Here is a 22,091-nt window from a genome sequence, read left to right on the forward strand (position 1 = left end):
GCAGAAATATTGAAAAAGGACCACAAACTTTATTGAATACAGTGTTTGAACTGATGTGTGTGTTTGTGTGCATCGTTGCTTTCTTCAAAGGAAATCTTACAGAGAATTCCAATAAATTGCTTAGATAGGGAGAGTTGCTCTCACTGCAGTGGAAATGGGCATTCTCTCTACTCTTCCTACTTGGCCTGAGGCACTCCATCAAAACCCTTGGTTTCTCAGGATACAATTTGAAAGCCACCAGATTCCGTCACTTCCAAGGACCCTGCTAGACTGTCTGTGAATTGGGAACAACACTAAGTTTAGGTTACCTTGAATTACTTTATCTTTTTCTTAACTGACAAATAATTGCATATATTTATGGAATACAATATGATGGGAAAATACTGCATGATTTCACTTATATGTGGAATCTAAAAAAGTCAAACTCATACAAGTGGAGAGTAGACTGGTGGTTACCAAGCACAGGGATAAGGCAGGGTGGGTTGGGGGTAGATGAGTAGATATTCGTCAAAAAGTACAAAGTTTTAATTAGGAAGAATAAGTCTGGGAAATCTATCATACAGCAGGGTTACTATAGTTTTCAAATATATAATGATAATGTATTATATATTTAAATATTAAATATATTAAAAACATTTAAAAGTTATTCTCTTAGCAGTTTTCAAATACATAATGATGTATCATATATTTCAAATATATATAATGTATTTGTATTATATATTTCAAATATATATAATGTATTCTTATTATATATATAATATATATTATATATTTCAAATATATAATACATCATTATTATGTATTTGAAAACTGCTAAGAGAATAACTTTTAAATGTTTTCACTATAAGAAAAGGGCTTTATCTTTGACTCAGAACTCCTAGACATCCAATCATCGGGCATACAGAGTTTAAAAATCACACCAGAAAAATATACACAAAAACACGAGAAAGCTTAGAGGTTGACTCAGGATGCCTCTCCCTGCCCTGGCCCCAGCCCACTCCCAGGCTACCTCCAGCATACCTCTTCATGGACTTGGGGGAGAGTTCCTTGTCTACTTCCTTCACAGGCATGCAGTAGGAGTCTACATTGTATTCGCTGTCATCGTCATACTCATGGTCTAGCAGCGTTCTTGCCCATGTCCCCATGTCATAAGGAGGCAGCATTCCTCCAAACTCGGAGGGCAGGATCTCAGGATGAATTAGTTGGTGTAGACTGTTCAGGTTGTTACCATGCAAAAATATCTATAAATGCAGGAAGACGGGAGGAAGGGAAAGACACAGAGGAAACTAAATATCATCTAAATACTACAGGGAGGAAGTAAGAATAGCAATAGCAAATATGAGTTTTCCACATCTGTTAAAATACTTAAGCCAGTCATCTACTCTGTGAAACGGGCAGGGCTGGTACTATTATCCTAATATTTCATACCAAAATCCTGAGGTTCAGACACTTTAAGTAGTTTCTGGAAGGTCAGAGAATTATTGGGTAAAAGAGCTGCAACCACAAATTTAGTTTCTGCTTCACATGCAGGGACATGAGCAGAATAATATGTGCATGCTGATCTGTACATCATCCTGGTGTTAGCTGTGCAAATTTGATGATGTGTATAATGAATACTGTGAAAACAGACCCTTCTCATAAGAGACTCATCAATTACAGAGCCTATGCAAGTTATTACACCCAAAAGCTGTCACTTGCATGGTTTTCTCTTTATCATCAATAAAAATAAGAATATTGTAACCACTAAATTACTGTTTTATAATGCAAAGTGGGTGACGTAAATAACCGAAGTAGATTAGCATCATCATAATGAAAGGCTGAGTGAAGTTCATGTCCCAAAGTACATTATGTTCTGCAATGTTGCCAGTATCTTCTCTACTAAAGATTTCCATACTTACTGTCCAGATAGAAAATGAAACAATGGTTTAAAAATGTAAAGCTGTATGCATACCTTAATTATTTTGTCTAGATAGTGCTTTTTTAAAAACTGGAGACATATTCAAGACACATACTCAAGCTTTGTTTTTCCATAAATTGCTACCTTTCCTCTCCTTTCATTTCAGTTTTAAAACTGCAGATTGGCCTTCTCTGCTATAGCACTGTTGTCTCATCTAAATTTATATAATATTTATTTCAACATTATAGTTTATAAGTAACAAAAATAATTTCATTTTTCAGTTCAAGAAGAATAAGTTGACACATTCATATTTGCTTTCTGTACCTTTAGAATCCACTGAAGTAAATATATAGGAAAACAAAGAAATATTACTCTAAAATATCAAATAAAATCAGAAGATGGTAGTTACCAATTAATAAGCATTTTCAACAAATCATAGAAGAGGAAAAGCAGATAACAGCAAGTCACTAGCCAAAATAGGCAGAGCAAATGGCTGCCTGGAGTATATGACATGAGACCCACAGGAGGTAAAAGGTGCCGTCTTCCCCAAAGTACACCAGGTTAATTGCAAACTTTGCACCTTGCCTCTCCTGTCTGAGTGCACAACAGCCAGTATTTATATCCAGGAAAACACATGTGCACCCCTGTGTTCTTCTTATAAGAAGAAATGAAAATAATTTTCCTTTGAAAGTTAAGTTCTGGCACATGCAATCCTTATTTTATTAGATATATAACTTTTATCAGATGGAATTGTTCACATAAGAAATCTTCTTCAACTCACGCAAGAGTCATGGTAATAAATCCTTGGAGCAGTGAATGTAATCCTAGCACACTACTTCCTCTCTCTTCTCTAAGACTCTGTTACCTCCTTCCGCATCATTTTCCGCTTTGGCCTTGCTTCCACTTTCACTGAGAAAATAGGACAACCAGATGACATCAACCCACCCACCAGCATCTGTGTCTATGTATTTTGCCTCCACTGCTAGTACAATGAACAGACAAACCCTACAAAGGATAATCTCTCCACCTGCGCACTAGAATTCATCCTCTCTCCCCTACTAGGTTGTATTTCTTAACATTTCTCTCCTATCTCTCTCACATCCTCAGATTTCCTCTCTCTGCTGGATCTTTCCCATTAGAGAAAGGACATCCTGACTCCACTCCCCTCACACAGACACAGAAAACTTCTCTTGGCCTTATTTCCATCTCCGGTTGTTATCCTATTTCTCTCCTCTTTATAGCAAAATTCACCCAAAGAGTTGTCTATATTAATAGTCCAAAGACTCTCTCCCCATTTTTCCTAAATCTAATCCAGTCTGGCTTTGTCTCTTATCACTGACTGAAAACAACTTTTGTCCAGGTCCTTCTCATTATTAATTTCAGTATCCAATTTCCAGTCCTTATACACCTTGAACCCTCAGTAGCAATGAATATAATAGATGACTCTGTTCATTGAAACATTTTCTTCCTGCATCTCTGAGTTTCTCGTATCCTCCTAGATACTTCTTTGCAGTCTCTTTTGGTGATTGCCCTAATATCTTAATTGGAGACCTACTGGTCTCAGTTTTTAGATACATTCTCTTCTTTAACTATACTTACTCATTGGTGATTCCATTCAGTTCATTTTATTCAGTCAATGACTTTAAAATAATATCCCTGCACTAGAAATATGTGTCTTGAATCCAGGTCTCTTTTTCGACCTCCATAATTGTATTTCCATTGTCCACTTAAAATATTCACTTAAATATTCAATGGCCACTGCAAATTAAACGTGTTCAAAATTGGACTCACAATCTTCCCCAACCCCAAATATGCTCCTCCCTATCTCCAATGTCAGTTAATGTTGTTAACATCATTCTCCAACATCACTTTCTCAGACCAAAACTTTCGACTCGTCCTTTACTCCTCTCATCATCTAAGGTGTCAGTAAATCTTGTTCGTGCTCTCCTCAAAATGTATCTGGAATGCAATCATTCTAACTAGCTCTACTCCTACACCCCTAACACAGCTACTATCCTTTCAGCTGTGCTCCTGCACAAGCCTCCTAACTGTTTTCCCTGTAGCCACTCTTCCACCTACACTCTATACTCAACAGGGCAGCCAGAATGACCATGTCAAAATATAAGTCAGGTCATATCTTTCTGCTCACAATTCCCATTGACTTCTTTCTCCTAGCATAAACCTATAAGGCCCTATAAGAACTACTCTGAATGCTCTCCTACTGTGCACTTGCCTCGGAACATTTATGATGGATATTTCTTCTGTCTGGAGATTTCTACTCCCAAATGTCCTCATGGTTTGTTGCCCTACATCCTGCAAGTCTCTTCTTAAAAGTCCCTTTGTCAGGAAGGCCTTCCTTGGTAAGCCTATTTAATACTGCAACCCTGCCCAACCTGGAAAGTACTATCCATTTTCTACGTATCATGTTTCTTGACAGCACTTCTAATCTTCTATTATATCATAAAATTTCCTTACTTAAATCATGCATATACTGTCTTGGCAATTCATTAAGTGTGATACTATTATTTCTCCAAAGCCAAGATTTTACTCATCCTTTACTCCTCTCATCATCTAAGTTGCCAGTAAATCTTTTTGGTGCTGTCTTCAAAATGTATCCCAAATCCAATCGGGATATATTTGAAAAAATGCCTATTATATGACAATGCTCTTTTAGAACTCTTACATGTGAATTGCATCTCTGAACTAGGCAGTAAAGATGCATTGCAGTTGCCCAACTGTTAAGTTTCTACTTTGTTTTCACTAGCTCTATGTAATAACATCATTTATTAACACTTTACTATTTTTCTCTCCTTATATTTTTTTCTCTTCCTCCATTTCATGCAAGAAGTCTGATCCTTGTTGATTCCTGTCTCTGAATACCTTAACCTTTCTAAAAATTAGCCTGAATAATGCTTCCATTTTTTTATTTTACTTTTCTACATTGTGCCATTAAAGAGATTATGCGAGGTGATCTGGAGTAGAAAGGTGAAAGACTTTTGAGATTCTCCAAGTTGTGGAAGACAAAATTGGCCATATTGACTAAGAGGAAGAAATTTGTGCCAATTAGTAGGAAAATCTGTTTTCAATCAACATTTAAGTAGCAGGACCACAACCTCTGACTTGCTGAAGAATACACTAGGGTAGTGGGTTTCGATGCCTTTTAACTTCAACAAAGATACCTTTTTATCACAGACAGCTTGGGAGCAGAAGTAGACCATAGTTGAAGGAACTAATATTGGTTGGAACACTGAGGACATCAGAAGTGGCCATGACAGATGGGAAGTTTGGCTCTGTATGAAAGACTCCAGGTACTGATGAGCTTTTGAGGAAAAAGGACGCCTATGCTAAGGCCGATATTCCCAGCAGCCCAGTGAGTTGGAACTCAAAGTCAAATTTAAGTTAATTTAAAAACATGAAGCAGCAGATGAGTCTTGCACACCTGAAGTTGTAGAAAAAGATTCACAGCTGCTTCTTCAGTTTTTTCTTTTATCAGTTTTTCAGAACATAGACTTATAGCATCTGAAGTATAAGGTGTGTGAGTAACATTGTGATGCTGAGTCACTTGGAGTATCAATGAAGTATCAGTGAAGTACAATACACAGCTTTGTACTGTGTATTGATTATATAAGTAGAAATGTAAAGTATTTCAACATATAATTATTTTCTTATATGAAAATTTCCAAGTCATATACTTTTAATTAAAATGGTAAAGTTCAGATACTTTACTTCCATCTGGAATAATGCTAGCAATGCATAACTTTAGGTTGTCAAAGCTGTCAAATTCAATTACAAAACCCCAAAATGCAGTGCACCCTTTGTTTTATAGACTTGATCCTCTTCAGTAGTTTTCAACAGAGCAGAATCATGTTAAAAATCATTTCAGAACAAGTAACCCCTGTATTCAGTGACCTTCAAGAACTTCAAATTTTACTCTAAAAGCCCAGATCCCAGCAGTAGTGTATGAGTCTATATGTGATCTGGTACAACATAGTCCCTCCTATCCCATCCTCTACCACCTACCCCATCCCTGCCATCATCCCCCATAGCTCATTCTGCTCCAACTTTTCTACCTTCTTGCTGTTTGTCAAATGCACTAGGCACGTTTCTAGCTAAGGACATTTGTCTTTGCTATTCCTTCTGTCTGAAACTCTCTTTCTCATATTCACAAAACCAGCTCTACTCTACTATCTGCTAGCTGTGATTCACAGCAAATTGGTTAACCTTCCAAGCCTCATTTTTCCATCCATAAAATGAGAAACATAACAACATATACTCCAAAGTGGTGATGTAAGTACCAAATGAGTTAACGTATGCAAAGCACTGAGAACAGCATGTGGCATTGAGTGAATACTGCATAAGCATTCACCAGTATAATTTGTACTAAAAGCCCCTGAAGGTATTTTGGATCACTTGATCATCATTTCATAAAGCAAAGCTTGAAATAGCACTTGTGAGGCACTTCAAAACACTTTCTGAATTCTAAAATATGAATTAGCTTGATATTTGGTGGTAGAAACAATTTTTACTCTATATTATAATTGTTTACAGAATTCTTCCTCCTAAACTACTAAAACATTTTCAACAAATTCATTTACAGTAAATCCTCTGTTCACTAATGCTTGATATGGACATGTAATTATTGCACTTTCACACTACGAGGAAGTTTCTACCTGAAGTGTCTTCTAGATCATTGAGAAAAACGGAAACTTATCTTCCATATAGATTTAGAGGAAAGTGTATTTTGCTGTGAAACTAATCATTTGAAAACTGGGAACAGCACCAGGAGGTAAAAATAGCTCTATACATGGGGCTGAAATATTTGGGTTTGTATATTAGCTCTGCAACTTTTCTTCTCTGTATATGAGAAGCAGGTTACTTATCCATTCCAAAACTTAGTTTCTTCAGCTCTAAAACAGGAGATAATGCTTACCGAATTTACTTTTCAGAGCTGTTGCAAAAATTAGTGAAATGTACATCAAGATGTATTTTAATAAAAATATGTGTTCAGTATTTACCTGTGCCCTACATTGTATTAAGTGTTCTATATAAATTGTCTCAATCTCAGAAAAATTGTTTTGTTTTATGCACTTCGACTATCCTCATTGTTAGATGAAAGTGAAATTGAAGAGACTGCAAGTAAAATGTAAGTTAAAGAAGTATTAAAATTTCCACACATTAGCTTCTTTTCAAAATGTGTGATCGATCATGATAATCATTACAAAAAATTATATTAGATACCACAGATGTCACTACATTCATTGTGGTACATACTGTGAAATAACACCCACTTATCAGCATATAAAATTATAACTTTTATTTAGACTTTACTTCAAAGTAAGTTCATCAATAACATTATAGCAACACGGCATAAAAGATTTTGGGGGGGCTTTTAAATTGAGGCTTTAACATATAATAAATGTGCTAAAATATCCTCTTCTTTTGTGAGCAATGAGGAGAGCTAGCTTTTAAACGCTTCATTCACAGATATACTGTTCATAACCACAGGATCTGGAAGATTTTTTAAGTGTCTTCTGTGTTGATTTATACACAATGTAGAAGTATATTTGATTATAGCTAACATTGTATACACATTATGCATCATAATTCGTTGAATGAGGGATGAGAAAGGATTAGAAAACAAAGAAACAAATACCCTTTTCCGAGTTTTCTCCTTCAGGAAAGGCCGGATCACGGTGTACAGGGCATGGATATACCATGGTTGATTAACAAAATGAATTCCTCCAAATCGCGCTGGGAAACTATCCTAGAGTAACACGGGGGAAAAAAAATTAAAATATGCTTTAATATACTGAGAAGGCTTAGGAAAGGTTATACGGTGTACAAATTTCTTCTTTCACATACTTAGATGAGATTATTTGTAGAGTTAAGGAGAGCAAAGAAGAAAGAACCTCACCACGTTAAACACTGTATGTTTAATACAGTAACTGAGATAATGTATAATAAAGCAAATCCTTCCCAAGAATAGGTTATTGATAAGAATTTCAGCATTTTTAGGAGGTTCATATTTTAAGCCTGTAAACTGCTAATAGTCATTACAGGACAAGACACAAAAACAAAAGTCATTAGAGATTTGTCAAATAATGAATTTCATTTAAATTATTTATATTTACATTAAAATCTATTTAAATAAAACTATTTTATTAAATAAAAAATGTTTATTAATATTTTCCTACCTAGGGATTATTAATTAATAATTAATCCCTATGTAATCATCTATAGTGTGAGCAATGTCAGACACAAAACTTACTTTATTCTCTTTATCTTATTACTTTATCGACTTTGTTACAAACATTCTCTTTTCTTATTTTAACATGCTTAAGCAAAATAAAAACATGGAATTGTACTATAAGAAGCATAAGGATGCATTTTGCAAGGTTAAATGAAAATCAAAGCTCTCTGATCTCACTTCATAGGAGGAAAACGTAAAGCCAGCCTCCTCCTCTTCCTATCCATAATTAAATAGGTGTAGCCCTAGCCCATTCCAAAATACGTAGGGAACCCTTAAGCCAAATGAATGGCAATATTTGACACTGTACTTTAGTATGTTAATGATTCTACATAAACAGATTCTACATAAACAGAAACAGATTCTTGCTACTATTTCAAAATATTACACATTGAACTGACTACAAATGTCTTCTTTAAAAAAAAAAAACTAACCTACTAGAAGTGTCTCTGAAGTGACATCATAATACTTGGCATTCTTCTGAATTCTATTTAGAGTATGAGCAGGAAGAAAATAAAAGTAAAGGAACCGTAATAAATATATTTTTAAAATTTAAATGTTCTTTTCGATAAGAGCCTCTGGTCAAAAACGTGCATGGCATAATCCCATTAAAATATTTTGTTTTTATTTTGGACATATATGAGCATTAGTGAATTAATCTAGCATTTGCATATTGATTTGCAGAGCTACCAAATTTTATTTTGCAAAGCAACTTCTATTTCTGAGAACCATACCCTATAAAGCAATAGTATTTCAAAAAATAATTAAAATAGCTTAAGATAAAACTTTTACTTTTTATGCCAGCGTCTTACTTCTTTTGTAAACGTGGTTTTTGTTCAAGAGGTTATTATAACAATAAAATGAATCTGAGAGAAATATAGGCATAGTATGTTTAAAAATTATTTATTTGTATAAATAAAAAGAAGATAGTATATACCTAAATAATAAAGAGATTAAGACAACCTTATTATTATTATTAATTATTATTTCACCTGGATATGGGAGTGATAGGTTTCCTTACAGGTTTCCTGGCCTGCAGGGTTTTTCCTGGTTTAATCTTTCCCTAAGAGTGTAGCATCTATAAGAATGCAGGGTCTCACATCCAGCCTCCCACCTGCCCCCAATGTATGCAACCCTAGTCTTTGTCAGGAAACCACTGTTCTCCAAAATTCTGGGTTCCTGTAGTTAACAATTGCCTCCAGAGCCTCCCAGGGTTCACTCCTCTCCTGTTTTTCTCCTGTAGATTTCTGTGTGTGCTTGGTTTAGAAGGATTTGTCTCACATTCCTGAGAGTTCAGCAATGCACCTGGAAATATTTTGTTGTGATGAAACCAACATCTTGATACTTTACGACAAAAAGATCTTTAAAAATTGTTAACCTGCTGCACTATCTGAAGCAATCTCTAGAACACAACTAAATGAACACCAGCTATTAAGCCAAAAGTCTTGGCTCAAGTGATTTTTTTTTTTTTTTTTGAAACAGAGTTTCACTTCTGTTGCCCAGGCTGAAGTGCAATGTTGCGATCTCGGCTCACTGCAATTTTCACTTCCCAGGTTCAAGCGATTCTCCTGCCTCAGCCTCCTGAGTAGCTGGGATTACAGGCATCGCCACCACACCCAGCTGATTTTGTATCTTTAGTAGAGACAGGGTTTTACCATGTTGGTCAGGGTGGTGTTATACACCTGATCTCATGTGATCCGCTCACCTTGGCCACCCAAAGTACTGGGATTACAAGTGTGAGCTACCACACTCAGTGACTCAAATGATTCTTAAACTTTGAGAATCACAAGGTCATGTTTCTTCTTCTCTCCTGAAAAAAAGAAAAGAATATGCAAACATATACACATAACTTGCACACTGTCATGGACTTTCTTGGACACATCTTTAGAGGTCCTTGATCAATACCCAATCACAGTCGAAGCAGAGTGAAAGAGCAGGGAGACCCCGGATTTTTCAATCAAGTAGATTTAGCTTAAACACTCATAGGCGGGTGTTGAACAATGAGAACACATGGACACAGGGAGGGGAGCATCACACACTGGGGTCTGTCAGGGGGAAATAGGGGAGGGACAGCGGGGGGTGGGGAGTTGGGGAGAGATAGCATGGGGAGAAATGCCAGATACAGGTGATGGGGAGGAAGGTAGCAAATCACACTGCCATGTGTGTACCTATGCAACAATCTTGCATGTTCTTCACATGTACCCGAAAACCTAAAATGCAATAAAAAATGCAAAAAAAAAAATTCTGACTTAATGTCACCTCTCATGCATCAAAGTCCAAAACAATAATGTGGTCCTTGATTTCTTTCTTTCCCTCACTGTGATCTTCCTTGCTTCTAATCATGCCCAACTGCATGTCATTTTTCTGCATCCCCTTCAGTTCTGTGGTCATCATGCTGCTTTACGGCTTGTTAACTTTGTTCTCTCCCACACGCCTACTGTGGCCTTCCCTCCCTTTGAGTATAATCTGGTTTTACTAATTAATCCCTTAAGACTTAGCTCAAAAAACATCATTTCCAGGAAGCTTTCTTTGATCCCTTCTCTCACTTCTCACCCATAAAAGCTCACTCTCTGCCATCACTAGCAAAAGCCTGGGTCCCTCACTGTACTTGCCATATGACCCTGAAACTCTCTTTATTTGTATGCCTCCGCTATTAAACCATGAGCTCCTTGCGTGCAGAGGTTATGTGTTCTGTACAGTCTATTGGTGCCTGGCCTGTAATCCATTTCCACTCACATCATGCCATACCCTATAAGGTAGGGAATGGAGGGTTAAACATATGATTCTGAATGGGAGAGTTCTGCCAGTGAGATGTACCTGAGCAAGTTTTAAGGGACCAAGAGGAGGCAGCAGTCACCTTTTTATTTCAGTGGCAGCTGCTAAGCACCTTATTAGCTGAGAGATTGTTTGCAGCAATGTCTAGACCCCATCTTCCTCTTTCTAGATGTCACTTAGGAGGTGAGAGGCTTCTTGGACAGCAGGAGCAAAGGTGGACACTAGTTTCTTGACTCTTACTCACTTCCACAAGGATGTGGCCTCAAAACCAAGGATTCAGCAGCAGTCCTCCTTTAACTTCCACTGCCCAAGCTCTTCCAATGAGGCCTTAAACACTAACTCTCTGTATTAAATCCATTTGTTCTTGAACTATCTAAAAAGATTTGTTTTGTTGTACTGAAATCTGAGCCAGACTGTGCCTCATTCATTTTCATATTCCCAGAATTTCAAAAATGTGATGTGCGTGTGTGTGTGTGTGTGTGTGTGTGTGTCCCAGAACAGAGGCAGATAAATGTTCGCTGATTAGACCTTGATACATACTATTTAAGTAAACTCTTTATCTTCTCTGAGCCACAATTTCCTTATTTATAAAATGGGAACAACATTGAATAGGATCGCTGATAACTCACAATATCTCTTAATTATTTAGCACACCCTTTAGGTACAGGGCTACCATATTAACCTCTAGCCCCATCCTACAAATGTGGAAGTGACCATGAAGGAGTGAAAGGAAAATCAAACGTCATGACACCAAACTCACTAAGCCAAAGGGAAAAGTTAAGCTTGGAAACCAAGTGACACACAAAAAAACTACCTTTTCTTTTGTTCCCAAATAGATAGCTGCAAGATAGAAGGCCACATGTCTCCCCAAGTGGCCTCCCTCATCCGCACAATATAAATTAACAGCTTATCTTCACAGGTCCAGGACAAAGACAAGATTAGAAATCATCCCTCTACCAGCCAAGACAAATGCAGATTTACCAAGTAGCAGGAGATGAATGCATAATTGACTGTTCTTCTAGACCCTCCCTTCGCATGTAATATGTAGATTCAGTTAGCCACTAATCAAAGCCTCACAAGAATGGGACCCCTTATCTCACTACCTCTCCTCCCCTTTTTTTCTCTTTTCCCCATTTCCCTCCTGTCCATTCATCCCTCCTTAAATCATGAAGTCCTCAAAACACTCTATGGAAAGAAACACAGGCCACAGATCCTACCGTGATTTGGGTCTCCTTTTCCCGGGCACATCCTCCACCTTGGCAAAACAAGCCTCTAAATTGATTGACACCTATCTCAAGCACTTTTTGTTTTACAGAGGTAGTTTTATAGTGCGGTTTAAGCGACAGTTGTTTGACCCTAAATAGCACTACAAAGTACAAACTAATAATAAAATCACAACACACAATATGCCAATCGTTGACTCTGCTGTCTACATGGTTCTTCGCTGGAGACAATGAAATAAAATAGCTTGGCAATCAGGAAGGGTACAGCCAAGATGGGTTGAAAAAGGTAATAAAATTCCTAACTTCCAAATGCTTTGCCAATTCACCTGCTTCCACTCCTTTTTTTTTTCTTTAAGCAAAGCACCTTGTGCCTAATGCAAAGATTGACTTGCCTGAATGTTTCAATTAATGGAAAGTTGGACATTAAGGGGTAAATTTATTTGTATGTATCATTATATATGTGTGTGTATGTATCAGTGAATTATTCACATATTTCTAGCAAAAATATGTTTGTCTCACATATCTAACTATTCAAAAAGAAAAAGTAAAGAATCTGAACCATAGCATATTATTCTAAATTTTAAACAAATTTTGATGAAACACAAAATTATGTGTCAGGATACATACTATTACAAGTAATATTATCTGATTTATGAATAAATCAGTATAATTCCTAATACAATCAATCAGGATAGAGTGTATGGCTCCAAATGAGAGCAAAATGAACTTTTCTATGAGAATTAAACCCACAACTTTGGTCTCATTTTACAAGAAACACTGTCTAGGTTCCTAAACCAATCAGTTGCATTAAGATGTGTTTTCAGTGTGAACATAAGCAGAAATTGTATGTGTAACTCACTTATTCAAAATTAAATCTATCAGCCTTTAAAATATTTTTGTTTAATCTCTTTCTTATAATTTTTTGAAATATTTAGCTTCAACTACTATATGCCCCATAGCAAAGGGCATATAGTTATAAGATGTAGCACCCAGCACCTAGAAATTACATGTTTAATTCCATAACTCTACCCATAAAATTATACTACAACCTAAAATATTGCATTATTTGTATGTGACACTAGGAATACACTATGTGTATAAATATAAAAGATACTTACTATAGACATTTTGAATACAAAAAAGTATAATTTCAAAAATCACTCATAACTTTACCAACCAGAGGAAAACACAATACTCTAAGAATCTTGATGTATGCTCCCAAGTTTTTTTCCAAGTTTTATACAGATGATATGAAACTTGATTACTCATCTGGAATTATGACAATAGTTATTGGGAATGACTCAGAAGTGTACAACATATATAATGTCACTGTTTCTGAAAGTGCTTTGGTTTAAAGAGAAGTGATTTCGTAGCAGTTGGTATTACTAATTCCCTCAGGAGATTACAATTAGCTTCCTTCAGATGTGTTTAAAATTAAGTTTGGTCTACCTTGACATGCTAGCCACACCATGTTTCCCTAAATATGTCTTTTGGGGCTATCTTTTCTAGATAGTGGAACAACATTTGTATACCTTGTATCCATCTTTTAGAATGTTGCATTAGCTGTTTGTATACATGTCTTATTCATCTTCTAGAAGATTATGATTCCTGAAGAAAGTCATGCTTTTCCCAGTTCCAAATCACTGCTCATTATCGTTAGTGGACAGACAGATCCAGGAAAGTCATTCACTTGCTTTCATGATGAAAGCAAAGATTTTTACCAAAACATTCCAACCAGAATCTTCTGCCAAATTGAGAACAGACAGCCAGGAAACTATTTAATTACCAGCTAATTGGAATGTCTTTTTCTGTGCCTCACTTATAACTGGTAATGAGCCATATTTGAATGAATGGATTAAAAACAAAATATTTCATCCCTCATACAAGGATAACAGTTTAAATTTGGATTGTATACATGACAGAGGCTGCTCCACCTCTGTCCACTTAACTTTCACTCCTCATTAAAATCTCATGCTGTCCTGGCACACACACAAAATAAAGGAATTTGATTAGATGCAAAAAAATTGTGTAGAAGCAAAATTTCACCAGAAAAAAAAGTAATTAATCTGATACGTAGGAAAGCAAGAATACATAATATTTTATCTAACTAGGTAGTTTAACATTAGGAGTTTGCCATCAGAGAAAAGAGAAAATAAGATAATCGAATGGCTAAAAAATGAATAGTCAATTCCTGTTACAGGAGACATCAGTCTCTAAAGATATACAACACTGTATTTTAAAGTAAGTGCTTAGAAAGGCTTTTTACTTCATCAGGATTCTGTAAAACAAAATGCATGTGAATCACATAGTTACATTTTTGTGCTTACTTACAAAATAGTATCTTAATTTTAATAAGTGTTTTAAGAAAGAGGCATGGATTTATCATGATGAATCACTTAAAACAGTGATTTTTAAATATGAATATATTTTGAAATAATTGTGCCCTCTCAAATGCTAAAATCCTAACTCCAAATATGTACTAGAATGCAGATAATTTTTAGGATTAATTTTTAAATTGAAAATTGACGTTCTAGGTTCACAGCTAGATACTTTATAGTGTCTGTTTAAGACCCTCAGCCAAATGTCAGCTATTGTTTAAATTTTCCATCACGTATAGAATTGTGTCAACATGTATTTCTCTTAAATGTAGTCCGAATGTGCTCTACCCAAAGGCATACATATCTTTTCTGGCATTACTATTAAAAAAAAAAATCATTTCCCCATTCTATATGTGTTAATATTGGCTGAAGAAGACCTCACAACACTGTGACTCCTAGAAAATCTCTCTTTTGCCCTGTCACTCTCCTTTTAGGGAATTCGGTTCTCACTATAGAGATTTGCAGCTTTACCTGTTTCATTTCTGTCTGAGGGTGTTCTCTGGTTTGTTTGTTGTTGCTGCTGTTTTAAAGTTAGTTAGAGATAATGCCCAAGTGACATATCTTCTCAGTGCACACTACTAGAAAATCTGCCATAGGATCCTTAAGGTTTTACAGAATCGTGTTCTTTAAACTGTGGGCGGGCATTTATTGTAGAGACAGCAGGTCTCACACTAACATTTTGAAAGCAGAAGGATTTGGCTGCATTGCTTTGGTGATTCTACAATCACTATTTATAGTTTGGACAGGGAGAGTTTTTAACTTCTACTCAAGATGACTGGAAGGAATTTTCCCTGGCAACTCAGAACTGTCCTTCTATCAGGTCCTTTAAGTTTTCCTTTATGCAGTCTGTAGAGGAGCCTATCAGACTCCTCATTGCACTTGTGCATTGCTTCTAACTAACTTTAAAAACTACCATAGGGGTCAGGGTTGCTCCAGTTCATGAAAACTCAGGCCCATGGCATGTCACGAGTTCCACTTGCTTCATATAAGATAGCACGTGACTGTCATCCGCCTATGTGAAAATGAGAGTTTTGTGATGGTATTGTCATTGTTGTAATCTTAATGTAGACTATCATTTCCAAATTTTTAATTTTTTTAAATCTGAAAAAAACTGCATAAATCGTCCAGTTCTACAATGAATAACTTTATTTCCCCTTTAATCACTTAATTGACTTGTAATTAACAATTATATATTGATTCCCTGGGGGGGACACAATGTTATTCCTTTTTTTCTTTTTCTTCTCTGTTTTAAATACATATACTGAAATAATACACAGCATTCTTGACTCCCAGTTTCCAGTAATAAATCCACTTACCTATTAGATAATGTGTTTGTATCAGCAAAGATACCCCTGCCCCTCAGTACCAGCCACATACTCAGAATTACCAAATAGAGCAAAGGGATTATTATGGAGAAAAAACCCTACAGGAGTATATTATGACTATATGCACAGGGTCTGACATGTGTGGGCTAGACGTGATTAGGCTATCTCAAAATCTCAGGCATATTCTAATTACTGGCAAATCATTCTTTTGTTATCGTTTTTCAGTACCTACAGTTGATCACTTTGTGCTGCCTAACAGCACTTCAAATACAACTAACCCCTGCCCAAGCCTGGACTCTTATACAATGTTAATGTATTTGTATAGATAGATGCCTACACCAGGATGAAACTCTCAGCTTTGGTGACTGTTTTATGAGTGATTCAATGACATCAACTTTGCATATGGAGGGGAATGTCTGAGTCCTGAGTACAGTAAAACATAGACAACTTAAAGTAGAATATAAAATATTCTCCCTTGAAAGAGGGAGACTTACCTAGCTAAAGACCTAGCTTTACCTAGCTAACTATTTCCCAAAGTAAAACAACACTAAAAACTAATCTGTAACATGATTAGTCATCATAACGGAATGGCCAACAAAATCTCTCTTTTGTGAGCAAAACATACATGGCCTTCTCATCAGTTACCTTTTCTGCCAGAGAAGGCTGATAATAGAAGCAAATCACAGCCACGCACCCTCAACATGAAGATATGGGGCTTATTTAAGTCAGCTGCTGCTGGTGTGTGCCTGATACAATCAGGAAGTAAGACAGCCTGGAGAATGTGACACAAAGCCATTCTCACACCACCTCACAGTCTATGAAGCACCAATCTCAATCAAGTACAACAGCAGGAGAGAACACAGAGCAAAAACTACCGCCTTATAAAAATGTGACATTGTCGTGTTCCTAGGTCACACTCTTTTATTAAAACTAATTGCACAGCAAGGGTCACAAATAATCGTGACATTTTTAATCAAAGGAGTGAGTGTAGCAATTTTCTGTGAACCATATTGAGGCTTGTAGCCCCAATATGTCAGCTGACAGCAGGAAGGCCTTACTATGACTCCAGCTAGTGTATCAATAATGGATTGAGTCTCTCACTTGACTTTTAAACTACTTTAGATAACACACATTTAGAAGTGCTGACGTTCTCATATCCAAAATTGCCAAAGGGGAGTTAAGTGGCAGAATGCAGGCTGGAGAAACTGAGAGGAACAAATTACAGCAAGAATCAGGCTAAAGTCCTTAATGGATATTTCAGGACACTCCTGCCTACATCAGGCATGTGAAACTAGCCAAGTTTGAATTTAATGATGAAAACGCTGCGAGGGTTTGCAAGACAGGAACTGTCATATTCTGAGGAGGGACCATACGTTGGTAAAATATTATTGAAATACACTTCAAAACATACTCTTTATGTCCCTAATGTTGCTTCCAGACATCAGTTACAAGAAAATTATCATTAATTTGGGCAACAATTTTTGTGCAAGACTGTTTGTTTCATTTTCACATTTTGTAATTAGGAAAATATTGGAATGAATTGAAATTTACTTCAACAAAAGAGTAAGTGGATAATGTATTTATAAAATGTAATATCAAAGAACCAGTAAGTGGCATTTTCAAAGAATTCCTAATGACAATAAATCGAAATATAACATTAGGTTAATAAATTAGGAAAAAATAGTTTATGTAAAAAAATATTAAAAAGTCTTGAAAAAAATACATTAAAATATTAACCTGGTTAACTCTGTATAATAATAGATGACTTACCTTATTCTTTGTACATTTTAATATTTTGCAAATGTTCTGAAAGGGCCAATATACTCCACACATGCATGCATGTATACACAGTTATAAATATAAATAATAGAAAAATATCACATCCTTTTAAAAAAAATCGGCACAAAGACAAATTGTATAGCATTCTAAGCATCAATTAAACTTAACAAATATTTACTAAGACTTACCCAAGGATAGGAAATGTAAGGGGAATATGAATGAAGTAGTATTTACCTTGAAGGAGTTTATATTCTGGTAGAGAATAAGTAACATAAAGCAAAGAAAGATAACTTCCATAAGGTGTTAAAAGGCTTAAAGAAGAGAAAGAATGAGAGATCGAAAAGTTGGAGGAATGAGAAAAGAACTCACAAAAGAGATAGCATTTGGAACGGATCTTGGGATATCAATAAGAATCTGGTAGAAGAGTGCCCCAGGAAGAAGGAGCAGTAGGAACAGAGACAGGAAAGATAAGGCCGCCTTTAGGATCCAGTTGCCATTACTGTTTGTCTGGAGTTGAAGGTAAGTGTGAGGGAGTCTTGGCAGGTAATTGAAGGTAAGTGTGAGAGAGAAGACGATGTGGAGCCTACCTGGGTAGTGCCAGCTGCCTCACAGAAAGGTTTGCACGTATCTTAGCACTGGGTGTTCTTGAGAAAGGAGTGGTGACATGTTGAAGTTGTGCTGTGGGAACATTAATTTTAGTAGGGGCATGTGGCTTGATATAGAAACTTCACATTTTAATATTTATATTTTAGTGCAACCAATTTAATGTGGAGACACTGAGTCACAAGTAAAGAAAAAACCAGCAGTAGCAACTAGAGTTTTACTTTAGTTTAGTTTAGCTTTTCTTAAATGACTAAGTAATGTGTGACACAGACATCCATATGCCAGGTTCCCCCAACCCTCATCATGGGTCCTCCACCTCTGGGCAGCAGGTTTAAGGCAGTGAGAGTCAGAGCTGGGTCAGTACTGGAGTCAGACTTGGGAACTGATGGAGATATGAATGGAATAAGGGTTGTGGGTATCTTTGGTGAACATTTCTTAGAATTAAAAATGGTGATTTTATGTTTTGGCCTGCCAAGGTTGTTTGATAAATACCTGCAAAATTCTCTATTTCACTTGATTTCAAGTAGAGAGAAAGTGAAGTTGGAGACATCACGTCAAAGCTATTAGTACTGAGCAGATAACCAGAGCCCGAATCTGAGTCATACCAAGGGGTTAACTCTGAAAGAAAAGCTAGGTACCCATATTGAACATATGAGTGAGATAAGGCTCTACAACTTCATGAACAATTGTATGCAGAAGAGACCTGGGAGAGAATGGCTGAAAGTAGTTTGATGTAGTTTAATCTGGGTTAGTTGAGAGACCATTCATTGTGCTAAATACTGAAAAGGATCATATTTGAGAGAGTGATGTGATTTCAAGTGTCCGTAGACCACAGACGTGAAGATGTTCCTGAGCTAGGAGAGTTCAGTCCAGGGTAGAGATGTAGAAAAGCAGAAACACAGGAAAAAAAAAATAAATCAAAAGATTCATGAATACATGTAGAGGCATTGTTAAGTGCTACAGTAATCTGTATATTTGAAAATAATAATAATACACATTTTTCTCCCTAATTTAAGTTATTGACCAATATCATGGAGCTGAGTTGGAGAGAAGAGGGAGGCTACTGAGCCAGAGTGATGATTTCCAATCATTTGCCAGAACACTTTTAGTTCTACCACCTCCTTTCAGAACTGTGTGGTGTCCATATGGATTGTGAGGCAGTAGATTATAAAGATAGCTTGAGAGGAGCTAAAGATGTATCAGGCACATGTTCTTCAAAAAAGCACACATGAACAACAGCAAGACTGGGGCTCAGCATGTAGGCAGCCCCTCAGTCTGAAACTGCTGATCAGGAACTCTCATTCTGTCTCTAAATGTTTCCTGAAAAGGTGAAGAAAAAGGGAATGGTACCTCAGTTTAGCTAATCTGGGAAGATCTACTTTCTCTTACCTGCCTGTTAGTTTTATTTAATACAGCAAGAAGGAAGCAAGGGTTCAGCTTGTGATCATCGCCCTCTTTTCAAAATCCAGAAACACTTAATGAATGTACATCTAAATACAAAGAAAGAACATCCAATTCAATGCTTCAAAGATTTTACTGAACTTTTCTTGCATTTATTACAAAAAAATCTTACAGAAACTTATTAATTTTGGCTAATTTGAGAAGATTCTAATTAAAACACCAGGAAATTCAGATGGCCTGAGGAAAATTCTTATTCCTTTTGCTTTACCCCCTGTGACTTTATTGGAAAATAATAATCACCCAAAGCTATTCTCTAGAAGTTTTATTTCGTGTTGCTACAAAGTCCTTCAACAAATAAAGCTTCTCAGGAAACAATATTCAACAAGTTGTTGAACCACGGTGCAGTTCACAGGAGTGGAGATGTCAGTGATTAGCACTTACTGTCTGCCCCTAGCATTATTGTGCATTCAATGCTTTCATTTCCTCTTGAACTTTACAATGGAGTTGGAGTGTTTATACGAGTATTTTGTCTACTAATACGCATGAGGAAGATATGCAAGCATCTCTGTTTGTCTGAGTGTTCACATCAAAGCAACCACACACATCTGCAGTCTTTCCTTCCACGAGCTCAGTCATATAAAGAAAAAATTTCCAACCCAGCTACATCAGTATTGCATAAAATCCTCTAGGAAGAACAGATCTTCTGAATAACTGTTCTTTCCAACAGTTGCTGTGTATGTGGTATTTGTGTGGTTCACTTTTTCCTTGAAAACTCATGAGTAAAAGTAAAGAAGATTACATGCCTTGCCTTCCCACCCACCCTTGATACCTAACTGAACAAAGCAATTCTGAATGGAGGAAAAAAGCTGGTTCAATAACCTGTTTTACAGAACATAAGAATCTGACTGACACTGGGGCAATGCAGTCATTTTAAACATGGAAATATGTGACATATTTATGGTATTTCAATCTGTATTATTTTTAGAAACCCAATCTCTCTATAATAGATAGTGTAGCTCGACTAGGTAGATTCCAGAGATTTCTGAAGACAAAATATGAGACCTTTTATCCGACATCTTCATCTTCAACACTCTAACTGACCTCATCCATGTAGTTTGTCATTGGATCTGATTTTGATAATATTCCTTTTTTCTACCATCATTTCCCATTCCTTCAACATGGGTCTTATACGTGTTCATGTTTCTGTTGGTACATGTGTGTGTACCCAATGGTAATTTCCATTTTAAGGTTTATGTATTAATCTAAAAAAATCCTCGCATTTAAAAAAGCATCAAAAATCCTTCACTCATAAAAGTTAACAAATAGGTAGATTTTACTTTGAAGAATTCTGCTTTTATGCCTTTTATTCTCTCTGCCATGTAGATTTGACCAAAAATAAAACAGTAGCAAAATACCCTACTTCTTTTAATGATCCAAAAGTGCTTTCTGAATGTAATGTCATGGTGTTCTTCAAAAGATACAATAAAAATGGTTTTTTTCTCATTCAACATTTATTGTGCCTGCTATAAGCTGTATTGGTACAATGCTGGGAATGGGATGTTGACTGTATATTTTTACTATTCACTATTCAGAAGGTACCTGAATCTATTGATTCATTAATTTTATTTCATTTTGAAATATTAATAGACTCACGGGATGTTACAAAAACTGGTCTCATGCACCCCTTGCTTGGCTTCTTCCAATGGAATGACTAGAAGGACCAAACCCAGGAAATTGACAGTGGTACAATCTGCGGAGTCTGTTCACATGCCACCAATTTTGCAAGCACTCATTGTGACTGTGTGCATGTATGTACTTGCAGACAATTTATTATCTGTGTAGATTTGTGTAATCACTACCACATTCAAGATACAGAAATGTTCTATCACGCCAGGGCTCTTTCATGCTACCCCTTCAGAGTAACACTCAACCTATCTGACCTCAATTCCTAACCCCTAGTAAGCATTAATCTCTTCTCTTTTTGTAATTTTGATAATTTTTTGAGAATTATGTACACAATGCAGTATGCTGCCTTTTGAGATTGGATTTTCTCACTTACCATAATGCCCTTGATATCCACAAAAATTGTGTGTATCAAAAGATTTTTGTTTTTCCTTCTATGGCAAAGTAGTATTTTATGGTATGAATCTATTAGAGTTTTAACCATTCACCTATTTTAGGACATTTGAGTTACTTCCAGTGTTTGGCTATTATGAATAAAGTCACTATAAATATTTGTGTACAAGTTTTTGTGTGAACATAAGTTTTCATTTCTATGCATTAGATGTACCAGAATGCAATTGCAGAATCATATGTTCTCATGTTCAGCTTTACAGAAAACTGCCAATTGTATTCCAGAGTAGCTGTCCCATTTTACATTCCTTCCAACAACGAAGGAGAGAGACAATTCCTCTTCATCTTTGCTAGCCTTTACTATTTTCACTTTTCAAAAAATTAAATTAT

At 36.1% G+C, this 22,091-nt stretch overlaps 1 protein-coding gene across 1 annotated transcript in view; it reads right to left on the bottom strand.

Moving 5' to 3' along the window:
* CLVS2 (clavesin 2) overlaps window positions 1–22,091 on the bottom strand; it is a 79,034-nt gene that overhangs the window by 15,991 nt on the left and 40,952 nt on the right. The window contains exons 4-5 of the mRNA XM_012450051.3: window positions 7,551–7,661; window positions 1,021–1,241 (exon numbers count right to left, since the gene is read on the bottom strand). Coding sequence (XP_012305474.1) covers window positions 1,021–1,241; window positions 7,551–7,661 — 332 coding nt within the window. The remainder of the gene's footprint in view (window positions 1–1,020; window positions 1,242–7,550; window positions 7,662–22,091) is intronic.

Source organism: Aotus nancymaae, unplaced genomic scaffold (assembly GCF_030222135.1).
Source record: "Aotus nancymaae isolate 86718 unplaced genomic scaffold, 86718_ANA_hifiasm-v0.15.2.pri h1tg000040l, whole genome shotgun sequence".
NCBI lineage: Eukaryota > Metazoa > Chordata > Mammalia > Primates > Aotidae > Aotus > Aotus nancymaae.